The sequence below is a fragment of the Halichondria panicea genome, chromosome 4 (genome assembly GCF_963675165.1).
Source record: "Halichondria panicea chromosome 4, odHalPani1.1, whole genome shotgun sequence".
NCBI lineage: Eukaryota > Metazoa > Porifera > Demospongiae > Suberitida > Halichondriidae > Halichondria > Halichondria panicea.
This window is the reverse complement of record NC_087380.1, coordinates 1,002,904-1,016,301: the sequence shown is the minus strand read 5'-3', so window position 1 is coordinate 1,016,301 and position 13,398 is coordinate 1,002,904. Positions and strand designations below refer to the sequence as shown.

At 43.1% G+C, this 13,398-nt stretch overlaps 3 protein-coding genes across 7 annotated transcripts; 1 reads left to right on the top strand and 2 right to left on the bottom strand.

Annotated features, from left to right (window-relative positions):
* The first annotated feature begins 54 nt into the window (after positions 1-54).
* On the top strand, positions 55-4,765 carry LOC135334902 (poly(U)-binding-splicing factor PUF60-like). Its single transcript, XM_064530273.1, has 11 exons — positions 55-223; positions 310-431; positions 488-579; positions 778-991; positions 1,335-1,462; positions 1,978-2,149; positions 2,327-2,411; positions 2,540-2,584; positions 2,904-3,091; positions 3,284-3,473; positions 4,508-4,765. The coding sequence occupies exons 1-11, from the start codon at positions 118-120 to the stop codon at positions 4,615-4,617; spliced, it is 1,452 nt and encodes a 483-aa protein (XP_064386343.1). The 5' UTR covers positions 55-117; the 3' UTR covers positions 4,618-4,765.
* A 4-nt stretch (positions 4,766-4,769) lies between these two features.
* LOC135334888 (CUB and sushi domain-containing protein 1-like) lies at positions 4,770-13,165 on the bottom strand. 5 transcript variants are annotated; one of them, XM_064530250.1, is made up of 10 exons: positions 13,007-13,165; positions 7,090-7,404; positions 6,849-7,031; positions 6,625-6,798; positions 6,358-6,564; positions 6,083-6,262; positions 5,681-6,034; positions 5,477-5,627; positions 5,067-5,431; positions 4,770-5,026 (listed from the first exon to the last, which is right to left on the bottom strand). In XM_064530250.1, exons 1-10 carry the CDS (start codon positions 13,074-13,076, stop codon positions 4,941-4,943), a joined length of 2,085 nt encoding a protein of 694 aa, XP_064386320.1. In that variant the 5' UTR covers positions 13,077-13,165; the 3' UTR covers positions 4,770-4,940. The 5 variants fall into 5 exon arrangements, with proteins under 5 accessions (XP_064386320.1, XP_064386319.1, XP_064386324.1 ...); XM_064530249.1 differs by lacking the exon at positions 13,007-13,165 and adding an exon at positions 7,601-7,869; XM_064530254.1 differs by lacking the exon at positions 13,007-13,165 and adding an exon at positions 7,601-7,869 and having other exon boundaries at positions 4,770-5,002; positions 5,097-5,431.
* On the bottom strand, positions 8,882-12,141 carry LOC135334906 (sushi, von Willebrand factor type A, EGF and pentraxin domain-containing protein 1-like). The gene is made up of 9 exons (XM_064530278.1): positions 11,836-12,141; positions 11,374-11,697; positions 11,141-11,317; positions 10,439-10,612; positions 10,212-10,385; positions 9,947-10,126; positions 9,542-9,894; positions 9,287-9,476; positions 8,882-9,227 (listed from the first exon to the last, which is right to left on the bottom strand). Exons 1-7 carry the CDS (start codon positions 11,903-11,905, stop codon positions 9,743-9,745), a joined length of 1,251 nt encoding a protein of 416 aa, XP_064386348.1. The 5' UTR covers positions 11,906-12,141; the 3' UTR covers positions 8,882-9,227; positions 9,287-9,476; positions 9,542-9,742.
* Positions 13,166-13,398: the final 233 nt, after the last annotated feature.

Sequence of the window (13,398 nt, the reverse complement as noted above, 5' to 3'; positions counted from 1 at the left end):
ACACAACAAACTAATTACTAGTTTACCACAAACAGTTTGCTCTAACGACGACCTTTCCTTTATAGCAATAGCTTTACAACATTCCACGTGTACGTGTATACAACGTCTAGAGAGAAGATGACAGACACAGAACAGAAGGAGAACGTCCCTAGCCCTGCACCTGTAGCTGATCAACCAAAGCTGAGGAAGAGAAGAAAAGGCTGGGATGTGGCCGAATCAAATGGTAAATCTACAGCACTCCAATAAAAATACAACCACATTAATTAAAATCAGTTTAAATATACACTATTTGTTCCCACGTACATGTAGAGGTTGAGATTGAGCAGACTGGACCGCTCATACAACCAGCTGTACTCTCCGCACTCAACCCACAACAAACACAGAATCTAGCCATGGCCAAGAAATATTGTGCCGACGTCTCGTCCAAGTTTGTGAGTGTATATAATTACGGTCCGTCCAATCAGATTTGACCCATTCGTTCCTATAGCAACAACAACGACACACTGAGCAGCAGGTGGTCCAGATGCAGCAGTTGCAAGAGGCGGCCAACAAACAGAGAGCGTTGCTATTAATGACCAGGTAGAACTATTAAAGGTGTCTATAATGTGTAGATAACCAGTCTCCAGTCCTTGGATGTATGTACCCATGGTACTTTTAAATGGCATAGATTAAAGAGGCAAATTTGTGTGTTGATTGAATTAAAAATGGCTACCACTTGGGTTTTTACCCCTTTGAAAGGCCTATCTAATGGTGACTGCTTCCCCTCTTCATCTGCAGGATCTATGTGGGTAGCATCAACTTTGAGATTGGAGAAGAAACAGTCAAGACTGCCTTTTGTCCGTTTGGAACCCTCAAGTCTGTCAACCTTTCTGTGGATACGGCTGCTATGAAACACAAAGGCTATGCCTTCGTTGAGTACGAGACAGCTGAGGCAGCACAACTGGCACTGGAGCAAATGAACGGTGTTGTCATGGGTGGACGGAATATCAAGGTCTGTGAAAGGGGTCAGGGACGTAACATTGTTATTGTTCCAAGAGCATCTTTGATCAGCCACAACTTTAGTTCCGTTGGTACAATAACATTATTTGTGAAAGCTTATTAGAGAGAGGCCTTTCAAATGATGTGTTAAAAATCAAAGTCGATTTTCGGCCTGTTTTTACCTTTCTGAAATAGTAAATTTTGACTCCTTCCAAATTTGAGATTTGAGCATACGTGAAAGAGCTCTTTAAGCTTTCAGAAAATCATCAACCATGTAGTTGAATTTGGACCTTTGGAACTCTTAGTTACAGACCCAACTCTAAAGTGTGCCTGACTGTATAATTATTATCTCCCAGGTTGGTCGCCCTAATAACGTGCCTCAGGCTGCCCCCATCATCGCTCAGATTCAGCAGGAGGCTACCAAGTACCCACGGATCTATGTGGCTTCCATTCATCTTGACCTTCTCCCAGAAGACGTTAAGAGGTACATGTGCAGTAACTGATAAAGGGAGGGGCTTGTGGGTCTATTAACAGTGTGTGATTGGCCATAACTTATCAATAATTGTTTTGGTTCGAGGACTCTTTCAGCTACCATAACTTGAATTCTGTAAATCCAATTTCAACGATTTTATGGTTTTCTGAAAGTTTAGAAAGAGACCTTTTAAATGGTGTCATCAAAGTTCATATTCGAGTGATAAAAGTATTTGCCAATTTGGCCATACCATGGATTAGCCCATGGTCCAAAGGAAAAAATGCCAAATTATGGACCCGACAAAGTTTTGGATTGAAACACATCATTTGAAAGGTCTCTTTCTAAGCTTTCAGAAAATCAGAAAAATTTTGACATTGGATCAACAATACTCAAGTTATGGCTATTGAAAGATATTCAACCCTCCAGTGTGAATGGAATGGATTGAACGCATGCTAGAGACTCTATACAGTGTGATAATAATTATAACTTTTCCATTACCTTATTAGCTCTGGTTCTTCCACTTGCAGTGTATTTGAGGCATTTGGGAAGATCAAGAAGTTGGAGTTGGCTCCTGACACTAACCCGGCCAAGCACAGGGGGTGGGGCTATATCGACTACGAGAACGCTAAGAGTGCAGCTGATGCCATTGCCTCCATGAACTTGTTTGACCTGGGCGGACAGTTCCTGAGAGTGGGAAGGGTGAGGGTGTGTGTGAGTGGGTGGTGGGATGCTTTCGTTAAAGTTTAGCTAGTTATCAAGTGGCTAATCACTGTCACTGTGATTATTGTGGGAGTAATAATTCTTATTGTTTCAATCCCAGTTTCTAAATAGTAATTGCATGTCATGTGATTATCATGTGATATAATTATCCCCCAGGCACTGACCCCTCCACTTCCACTCTACCCTCCAAATGCCGCCCCCGTGTTGCCAGGGATACTCGGCCTGGGCATGGGAGGAGACTGTAAGTACAATACACCCACCGTTACAGTATTAAATGGATGACATACATATAGCTTACCACAACGTACTAGCTGCACGGCTACTGAGGTTTGTATTTAGTATTCTCTTTGTTCCCTTGTTCCCTCACAGCCATGGCTGGTATAATCCCCACTGATGTCATGTCATACAGCGACGGTAAGTATCTATAATATAGCTCTATATAACATGTACTAGCTCTTTATGTTGTGTGTGTGCGTGTACTGATCGATCGAGTTAGTTTGCTCAGAGTTTAGGGTCGGTGGTAATGGGGAAGAAACAGCATCTCAATTGTCTAGTGTACTCAAAAAATTGTCTGCTAAGCATTATAAACAGAGTTACTTCATTTATGCCTGGGTGTTGGTGTGTGCCTACCCTTACCCCCCTCTACACACACACCACCCACACACACACACACACACACACACTGCCCACACACCACCCACCCACACTGCCCATACCCACACACACACTATAGAAACTGTGAATGTGACGATGCCCCTGGCTCAGTCTAAGGTGGAGGAGGAGAGAGATGACGTGATGGCCGAGAAGGCTGTTGTCATCACTAACCCAGAGAGCAATACTTTACAGTCAGAGGAGAACGTCTCCATCTCTGGTAGCAACGCTCGCCTCATGATCATGAAGAAGCTGTCCAGGAAAACAGAGGTGAGCTGGTTGGCTAAGAAATGTACAGTGCTGTGTAATCAAAAGGTCCCCCCAGAGCTCATGATATTGTATCCCAAGTTTGACAATTTTCCTCTATACAACTTTCCCCACACCATACACATACACACACATACACACATACACACCACACACACACATACACACCACACACACACACACACCACACTCTAGTCCCGTGTTTTGGTGCTCAACGACATGGTAACTATGGAAGACCTTGACGACGACCTTGAAGAAGAGGTGACCTCTGAGTGCTCTAAGTACGGCAGTGTGGAGAGGGTCATTATCTACCAGGAGCGACAGAGCATGGAAGACAATGCTGATGTTATTATCAAGATATTCGTCCTTTTCTCAGTCACAGCTGGTGAGAGTGTATGTGTACAATAACTATGAAGTGCTAGTAAGAGAATTGTGCTGCTTCAGTGGTTGTGCTGCTTCAGTGGCTACCTTCATAACTTGAATCCTTCATAACTTGAATCCTTCATAACTTGAATCTACAGTGTCCATTTTTTAAAGTAAATAGGAGCTCTTAAAGAGGCTGTCATAATTATATCGCAAAATCTAAAAGAACTGGTTTAAGAGCACATAATCCAGTATAAAAAATTAAATATGTGTTTAGTACATGTAGCCTTAAAGAGACCTATCATAATTATATATCTATATAATCTATCTAAAGACTAGCGGCTAGATTATAATTGACTCCAGATTGGTCTGGTATGTGTGTTCCTTCAAATACTCTAGTATTTGAAGGAACACACATACCAGACCAATCAACAGTCAGGTATAGTTCCTTCAAATACTCTAGAGTATTTGACTGTTGATTGGTCTGGTATGTGTGTTCCTTCAAATACTATATGGTTATGTCCCTGTGATATGGGACACTATAACCATAGAGTATTTGAAGGAACACACATACCAGACCAATCAACAGTCAGGTATGTGTGTTCCTTCAAATACTCTAGAGTATTTGACTGTTGATTGGTCTGGTATGTGTGTTCCTTCAAATACTCTATGGTTATAGTGTCCCATATCACAGGGACATAACCATATAGTATTTGAAGGAACACACATACCAGACCAATCAACAGTCAGGTATAGTTCCTTCAAATACTAAATAGTATTTGACTGTTGATTGGTCTGGTATGTGTGTTCCTTCAAATACTATATGGTTATGTCCCTGTGATATGGGACACTATAACCATAGAGTATTTGAAGGAACACACATACCAGACCAATCAACAGTCAATTATAATCTAGACGCTAGTCTTGGGGCCATTTCATACTTGTAATACTTGTAAATAACTGGAGTTGGATAATTTATCGCAACTATTTAGTTGGAATTTACTCATTAGGCTCAGGTACCATAATATTGTTCAGCCTACTCCTGTGTTATTACAGAGGCTGTAGCAGCTGCTAAATCTCTCCATGGTCGATGGTTTGGAGGACGGATGATAAAGGCGGAGCTTTACGATCAGGAGAAGTTTGATGCCAACGACCTGTCACACTGACTCACTAGCCGTCTCTTTGTTCATGCACACACACATGCAGAACTATACGTATCAACACCTTCTGTGACTCTGTTACTATAGATGGACACAAATTGTTTCGCTTCTTGCTTTGTATATAATAGTTGTATGTATGCTACGTTATGTTGAAGCACTGTAAGTGGGAAAAACAACTCAACAAACAATAATAGATCGAAGCATGACTATAATAACAGTTATACTGAGTTGCTATATATAATTACATGTATGAACATGCAGTCTTTAAGATTGCGTAATAAAAACAATTGTAGTATAAAATTAAGTATACTGAATTAATGATGTTTGTATTAAACATTGTCATAGATAATCTCTTCTTTTCTCTCCTGTCCACCCCCTGACACGTACATATCTGGAGTTGGATAATTTGTAGCAACTATTTATTTATTTGGAATTTACTCATTAGGCTCAGGTACCATAATGTTGTTCAGCCGCTGGACACTCACTCAGCTCAACAGCTGTGGGGGAGACACCCACGTTTACGGTGACATCTTCATAAAAGGCCTCCTGGTTGCAATTGGGTGCTTGCTTGAGTTGATAATGTTGTTCAGCCGCTGGACACTCACTTAGCTCAACAGCTGTGGGGGAGACACCCACGTTTACGGTGACATCTTCATAAAAGGCCTCCTGGTTGCAATTGGGTGCTTGCTTGAGTTGATAATGTTGTTCAGCCGCTGGACACTCACTTAGCTCAACAGCTGTGGGGGAGACACCCACGTTTACGGTGACATTTTCATAAGAGGCCTTCTGGTTGCAATTGGGTGCTTGCTTGAGTTGATTTCTGTGGCAGTATTTTCAACTAACCATCAATATTTCAACCACTCACATGCACCTTGCTTGTGTTAGCTGTTTTCTTCCAATAATAACGAAAGTTATCAGTACAATAATGACTGCCACGGCAACTGCTAGCAACACTCCCAGTGTAACTGTAATGTATGTACTTGCTGGCTCAGTGAGTGGTGGCTCGGATATAGGAGCTGGAAGCCAAGGAACACTATATCAAAGTATACACACCATCACTGTCACTCACATTGCACGTCCACACAGAATGTTTGAGTGATACCACCAGCTCTGGGAATAGTGCAGCAGTAGACACCTCCTGCATTCGTTTCACTGCAACGGCGATTCAGGCTGATAGTGCTGATGCCTCTGGTGACGTAGAATCCCTCAGCTGTAGTTCCAATAGCAGCTTCTGAAGGTACACTGACCCCTCCATCTGGTCCTCTCCATCCTCCGAGAGCCCCTCCATTAGGGTTGTCTTGTTCCCTGCAGCAGGTGGATAGCTCAGTGTGACAGGTGAGGGCAGAGGAGCCCTCTCCAATGAGGGAGAAGGACAGAGCTGTGTTGTTAGTGTAGACAGTGCCTCCAATGGACAGGACAATGACTGCAGGGGAGCAATGAGTAGTATTGAAGCTGTGTAGGTCACACTCACATTCACAGGCAGGGTCACTAGAGCTCCACATTCCATTAGCTTGACATGTTCTAGTCCCTTCTCCACCAGTCAGAGTGTATCCAGGGTTACAGGTGTAGTTAGCTCTTCGGAGGTAAGTGGTTCCAGAGGATGTGTCCACTGTTCCATTGGAGGGGGCGTCCAGGGAACCACAGTTGACAACTATAAAATAACACATTAACCAACACTTACTGGAGAGGTTCAGTATTAAGGCTGTTCGAAATCATGTGAGGCCACAACACATTGGTATAACATACTTTCACAAGTTGGTGCAGCTGGACTCCAAACTCCATCAGTTAGTGTAGTTGCTCCACTTGTTCCATTTACTCCACAAGTTCTGCTCTCACTGCCAACAATGTTGTATCCAGTGTTACAGGTGTAGGTAGCAGTCATCATAAAGGTCGTTCCAGTGGATTTGTCCACTGCTCCGTTGGAGGGGTTAGTCGGGGGACCACAGTCAACAGCTGTAGGGAGATGCTCAGTCAGCATTACTCCCAACCCACCATTCCTTTAGTCTAACTCACGTGAGCAAAATGGTGCCACTCTTGACCATTCACCAGTAGCTTGACATGTTCTAGCAGCAGTACCAGTGAGGATGTAGCCAGTATCACAGCTGTATGCAGCAATGGTGAGGTAGTCCCGACTAGTGGTGGACAAGACTCCATTGGTAGGGGAGGTTAGGACAGGGCAGGTGACGACTGTGTTGGGAAAAATAAACACACACTAACTACCTACTATATATAGTTACTTGTACAAGTAGGTGGTGGTGGAGACCAGGTACCAGCACTAGTACCATCACTCATACAAGTTATCGGAGTAGCTCCACTGATGGTGTACCCAGTGTCACAGGTGTAGGTGGCCATGTTGTTGGTTGCATTGTATGATATCGTTCCATTAGTGTCAGTGAGGGGGCTCAGTGTGGGGCAGGGAGCTGTGGGGGGTGGGAGTTAGTATTGGACATAAACAATAATTATATAGTCAGCACTCACTGAAGGTGACACACAGCCTCTGTGTAGTGCCAATCCTCACACAGCAGTGTTCTCCATCAGGACTGAAGTGTGTGGTACCACGAAGCAGAAAAAGGCCTCCATTAACAGCTCTAGTGATCAGTTCGTCCCCAACTGGAACCCCTACTCTTGCTACCACTGCAGTCCCATTAGGAAGCTGCCACTCCACATTAGTAGTGTTCTGGGTGAAGCAATACCAGGGAAATGGTTCATTAGTTCCTGTTCCAATATCAGAGAATGAGATGATCTCTCCAGTGTGGTCAATGGGAAGGGGCTCATTGCCTGCTGCCAGGTGGGCTGTACATGTTATACAACATATAACACCTGATGTCTATAGCTATATAGATAGCTATATATATGATATTGTCTATTATTGTAGTACAGAAAACCACCCTCCATGCATGTAAACATTAATTGAAAAAGCTATACAATAGAGATAAATTATACTCTAACTCTTATAAGCAACTGTGCACTGCACTGCATATCAACTCACTCAAAGGAGCCTGCCCATACACAAGAGAAACACTTCCCAGCAGACAGCAAAAAAATAGAGTTACGGTAGCCATTCTCTCAGACTCTCTATATTCTCTATTCTCTCTGTCCAGTCCAGTGTATTCAGTACAGCTGCTAGAAGATGGAAGCCACTCAAGTAGAATCTAAGGAATCCGATGATTTCGTTGTCAAAAAAGTGAATGCCACTCAAGAATCCGATGATTTCGTTGTCAAAAAAGTGAATGCCACTCAAGCCTGTGTGGGGCTGGGCACCACTGCAATGTAAGGTTTTGTTCCTGCTGCAGAAATTTTGCAGCCCAATCATATTGCAGAGTTCAAGTGCTGAAGGCGTGGCTCATTAATGAACGAGTAATGCACTACTGTAGCAGAGGAGAAACGCCAGGGTCAATAGGGTCACGTTTAATGAAGGATTAAACATTCTTGTTCTGGGTTCTTGACCTTTGCTGCATATAGCAGCTTAGCGCTTCTGTTCTTTATTTGCCTGCTTGGAAAGCTATTATACCTAGATCTATCCAGTGCAGCAAGCTAGTATATCAAAATTTGTTCTCTAGCCATGGCAGGCTATTTTCCATATCTTGTGGTTTAGAAGAATGCAATAAAAGATCAAAGGTTGCAATTAAATCCTGGATCTCCTCTCTCAAGCTGATTCCTCTGGGGCGCGATAGCTCAGCCGATTTCTGTTGTGATTATAAAGAGGATCAAGCTATTGGTGGTGTATAAACTCAGGGGCGCGAGGGTAAACTCAGTTTTACATGTAAAACATTGGGCCACGTGGTGTTTTAATTAGTGACCTTTTGACACTGGCATTCCTCCTCTGCTACTGTAGTGTGCCCATTCTTACGAGGAGCTACGCCCACTCAATTATTGTGCATGCGCAACATTGGCGCGGCAGCTATGTTAACAAAGAAACATGTTCCATCAAATATAGTTGTAAAGATACAGTCTCTTCCTCTCTCTTCTGCCGCTGGACACTCACTCAGCTCAATAGCTGTGGGGGGGGGGGGGGGCAACCACAACCAGCTTGCTCACATCTTCATAAAAGGCCACCTTCGTAAACTGGCTGTTATTTTCATTTTTTAAGCAGCTACTAAATCTCTCAATGGTCGATGGTTTGGAGGACGGATGATAAAGGCGGAGCTTTACGATCAGGAGAAGTTTGATGCCAACAACCTGTCACACTGACTCACTAGCCGTCTCTTTGTTCATGCACACAGAACTACGTATATATAATTATAATGAACACAGTTTCACTTTCTCGTTTTGTCTTTTAGTGTATAATTGATGTTGACAAACAACTGTACATTCATACAATCAACAAGCACGTTAAACATGGAAAGGCAACTATAACAAACAATTAGTTAGGTGAAGCATGACATGATGCTGAATTGCTGTATGTACAGTATTAGCTTGAGTAGGGTTTGTGTTAATTGTCATAGATACAATCTTCCTCTCTCTTCTTCCCACCCCCTGACTCAGTGGATGCGTACGCCGGACACTCACTCAGCTCAATAGTTGTGGGGGGGCCACCCACACCCAGCTTGCTCACATCTTCATAATAGGCCACTGTGACCTGGTCGGGTGCTTTGTAAACTGGCTGCTGTTTTTTCCTGTAAGTCTCATGATAAATTTTGTAGAGGTATTGTCAAATGAATTCATATATACTCACCTTTCTGGTATAAGTTTTCTTCCAACTATCAGTAAAGTTATGAACACAATATTCCCAACAACAGAGCCTGTTAGCAACACTCCCAGTGCAACTGTAGGTCCATCAGTACATGTACTGGCTGGCTTACTGGCTGGCTCAGTGGATGGCTCAGTGGATGGCTCAGTAGATGGCTCAGTTGCTGGTATAGGAACTGAAAAGAATTAAAAACACTCTCACATTGTTCAATGTTTGCACAATTATTTTATATCAACTCACCCTGCACGTTCACACACAATGTTTGAGTGGAACCACCAGCTCTGGGAATAGTGCAGCAGTAGACACCTCCTGCATTCGTTTCACTGCAACGGCGATTCACGCTGATAGTGCTAATGCCTCTGGTGATGTAGAATCCCTCAACGATAGTTCCAAAAGCAGCCTCTGAAGGTATACTGACCCCATCTGGTCCTCTCCACTCTCCTAGAGCCCTCCTCCATTGGGGTTGTCTTGTTCCCTGCAGCAGGTGGATAGCTCAGTGTGACAGGTGAAGGCAGAGGAGCCCTCTCCAATGAGGGAGAAGGACAGAGCTGTGTTGTTAGTGTAGACAGTGCCTCCAATGGACAGGACAATGACTGCAGGGGAGCAATGAGTATATAGTATTGAAGCTGTGTAGGTCACACTCACATTCACAGGCAGGTTGACTAGAGCTCCATATTCCATTAGCTTGACATGTTCTGGTCCCTTCTGCACCAGTCAGAGTGTATCCAGGGTTACAGGTGTAGGTAGCAGTCATATTAAAGGTAGTTCCAGAGGATGTGTCCACTGCTCCATTAGAGGGGGCGTCCAGGGAACCACAGTTGACAACTGTAACAGATCAATTTACATACTAACTCACTGACAAAGGTTAGTAATAAGAAATCATGTGAGGCCACAGACATTGGTAACATACTTTCACAAATTGGTGCAGTTGAACTCCAAAATCCAGTTTGTCCACAAGTTCTGCTCTCACTACCAACAATATTGTATCCAGTGTTACAGGTGTAAGTAGCAGTCATCATGAAGGTGGTTCCAGAGGATGTGTCCACTGCTCCATTGATAATAGCCAGAGGTCCACAGTCAACAGCTGTGGGGAGATCCTTGATCACCATTACTTTCAACCCACCATTGCTAACTCACGTGGACAAGTTGGTGCCACTCCTGACCATACACCGTCAGCTTGACATCTTCTAGCAGCACTACCAGTGAGGACGTAGCCAGTATCACAGCTGTATGTAGCAATGGTGAGGTAGTTGAGGTTAGGGGTGAACAAGGCTCCATTAGTAGGGGAGGTTAGGACAGGGCAGGTGACGACTATGTTGGAGAAAATAAACACACACTAACTATAGTTCTCTATAAAGGTCCGGGTACCAGTTGAAAATTTGGCAAGTATTATATCATGAGTGCATAAAAAGAGAAGAGTGTCGAACTACTGATACTTCTACACAAACACCACAAACACTGTGCACAAAGTAACATGACTAGCACGTGATAAAGTATTGTAAATTTAATAGTAATCTCCTAGTAAATGTTAACCGTTACGTTTTTAGGGGTGTGGTAATCGAACAATTCTAGCTAAATTGTTCGCATTCAACGTTCAGAGCTAGTGGAGCTGCTCACTGCACACTGATAGGAGACGATCTCTTCACAAAAATCATCTAAATAGAGACAATAGTCGAGTTGATCCTCTTCACTTGCACTCTTTACTCGTAGTTCGACACTCTTCTCTTCTTATGCATTTATTATTGCATCCACCAGTATATAAACTAATGTAAATTTGCCAAATTAAAATGCTAGCCAAATTTCCCTGTTGTATGGTAGTTCTATATATAATGGTCTTACTTGTACAAGTGGGAGGTGATGGAGACCAGGTACCAGCACTAGTATCATCACTCATACAAGTTATCGGAGTAGCTCCACTGGTGGTGTACCCAGTGTCACAGGTGTAGGTGGCCATGTTGGTGGTTGCATCATATGAGATCCTTCCATTAGACAGGGGACTCAGTGTGGGGCAGGGAGCTGTGGGGGGTGGAGGTTAGTATTGGACATGCATAGACAATATAGTCAGCACTCACTGAAGGTGACACATCTCCTCTCATTGGTGGCAATCCTCACACAGCAGTGTTCTCCATCAGGACTGAAGTGTGTGGGACCACGATGCAGAACAACGGCATCAGGATTAATAATACCACTGATGAACAGTTCATTCCTAACTGCAGCCCTGCCCAGAACTATGGGCAATGTACTCCCACCAGGACCCTGCCACACTGCACCAGTAGGGTTGGTGTAGCAATACCAGGCTCGTGGATCAGTACCAACTCCTGATCCAACATCAGAGAACGAGATGATCTCTCCAGTGTGGTCAGTGCCAGGGGGCTCATTGGATGCTGCCAGTCGAACTGTATGCCATTAATGTATAATTGATGCTCTGATACCAAACCTAGATCTACTACTATTTACCAGCCAGTAGCACAAGTTAATTAGTATTAACTTAGCTAGGCTGCATAATCTAAACTAGATTTATTATATCAACTCACTCAACGGCTGTCCATACACTAGGGAAGCACTTCCCAGCAGACAGCAGAGCAATAACATTGAGGGGAACATTCTCCTTATAGCTACCTGTAGCTAATAATTACAGCTTGTAGCACTTGATAGTCTACTCATGATACTGAAACCACACCGTATCCAATGGTAACAAAGACAAGGAAGTGCATGTGCTCATGACCTGCCTACATTGCAGTCAAACAAACTCAGGTATTTCTATCAGTATGTATTTTCTATCAGTATGATGCTTTGAGTGTCCTTCCCATTGTTCAATATCCACAGCAGATACAGTTTCTGTTCTAGTCAACACAGCTCTATAGGTCACATGACTAGAGGATCCGTCAAAATAATTGATGAACTCGTCAGTGGGGAGGGGCTGAACCCAACACATTGACAATGACATAGTCCGTTAGTGATGTCACCGGCTTTGGCCATTGTCTCTGACTCAATGTATATACCTCTGTTATAGGTATAATTTATGCTTAAAACAATGGAAAATGTCTAGACATACCATACTACTAGAATGTTTTGCGAGCATCAAACATTTGCGATCTTTGCGATGGTTGATCAATTCGCAACAATAAAATCTGCAAAACCTAAATTATTACTAGTAAATATACACACGATCCTTGCCAGAACGCAATAGTTAGATCGCAAAGGGTCAAATTTTCTGCTGATTTGGCTCATTCGCAAAGGTTTTCATCCGTAAATATTCTAGTAATACGGTAGCAACTTACTCATGATCAAACTCAATGCTGTACGGAATTTTGTTTGTCATTGATATTCTAAGAAGTGGTTGTATGAACATAGTGTATGTATAACATACCGTGTAGGTGTGGGTGTGGGTGTGTGTGTGTGTGACACTGAGGATAGTGTACATATCATTAAGATGTCCACAACAAAATTATCTTGCCGTTAATTTGACAAGCAATATGAAAACATCAAGAATCCCACAGTCAATGGTCGTCCCCAACTGGAACCCCTATACTCTTGCTACCACTGCAGTCCCATTAGGAAGCTGCCACTCCACATTAGTAGTTTTCTGGGTGAAGCAATACCAGGAAATTATAGTGCAGAACACCACCCTCCATGTAAACATTAGCTATACACCAACTCTAAGCAACTGTGCAGTGCATATCAACTCAGTTGTTATGTACTCACTCAAAGGTTGCCCATACACAAGAGAAACACTTTCCAGCAGACAGCAGAGAAATAGAGTTACAGTAGCCATTCTCTCAGACTCTCTATAATTATTCTCTATTCCCTCTGTCCAGTCCAGTACAGGTAGATCTATATCTAGGCACAATAAGTTAATATTCAGTACAACTGCTAGAATTTAGATAGAAGCCACTCAAGTGAAAAAAAATTACATTTTAAGGAATCCAAAAATGATTTCGTTGTCAAAAAGTGAATGGCACTCAAGCCGGTGTCGAGCGATACAGTCCAACCAACTGTGTGGGGCTGGGCACCACTGCAATGTAAGGTTTTGTTCCTGCTGCAGAAATTTTGCAGCCCAATCAGGTTCAAAGAAGTGCTGAAGGCGTGGCTCATTA

Excerpts from the sequence above, each read along its gene's own strand:
- LOC135334902 (XM_064530273.1), top strand. The coding sequence starts at position 118 with ATGACAGACACAGAACAGAAGGAGAACGTCCCTAGCCCTGCACCTGTA. Across the intron at positions 224-309 it reads GGATGTGGCCGAATCAAATG|AGGTTGAGATTGAGCAGACT; the intron begins GTAAATCTACAG and ends ACGTACATGTAG. Across the intron at positions 992-1,334 it reads TGGGTGGACGGAATATCAAG|GTTGGTCGCCCTAATAACGT; the intron begins GTCTGTGAAAGG and ends ATTATCTCCCAG.
- LOC135334888 (XM_064530249.1), bottom strand. The coding sequence starts at position 7,673 with ATGGCTACCGTAACTCTATTTTTTTGCTGTCTGCTGGGAAGTGTTTCT. Across the intron at positions 6,799-6,848 it reads ACCACCACCTACTTGTACAA|TCGTCACCTGCCCTGTCCTA; the intron begins GTAACTATATAT and ends TTCCCAACACAG. Across the intron at positions 6,565-6,624 it reads AGTGGCACCATTTTGCTCAC|CTGTTGACTGTGGTCCCCCG; the intron begins GTGAGTTAGACT and ends ATCTCCCTACAG.
- LOC135334906 (XM_064530278.1), bottom strand. The coding sequence starts at position 11,905 with ATGTTCCCCTCAATGTTATTGCTCTGCTGTCTGCTGGGAAGTGCTTCC. Across the intron at positions 10,613-11,140 it reads ATCACCTCCCACTTGTACAA|TCGTCACCTGCCCTGTCCTA; the intron begins GTAAGACCATTA and ends TCTCCAACATAG. Across the intron at positions 10,386-10,438 it reads AGTGGCACCAACTTGTCCAC|CTGTTGACTGTGGACCTCTG; the intron begins GTGAGTTAGCAA and ends ATCTCCCCACAG.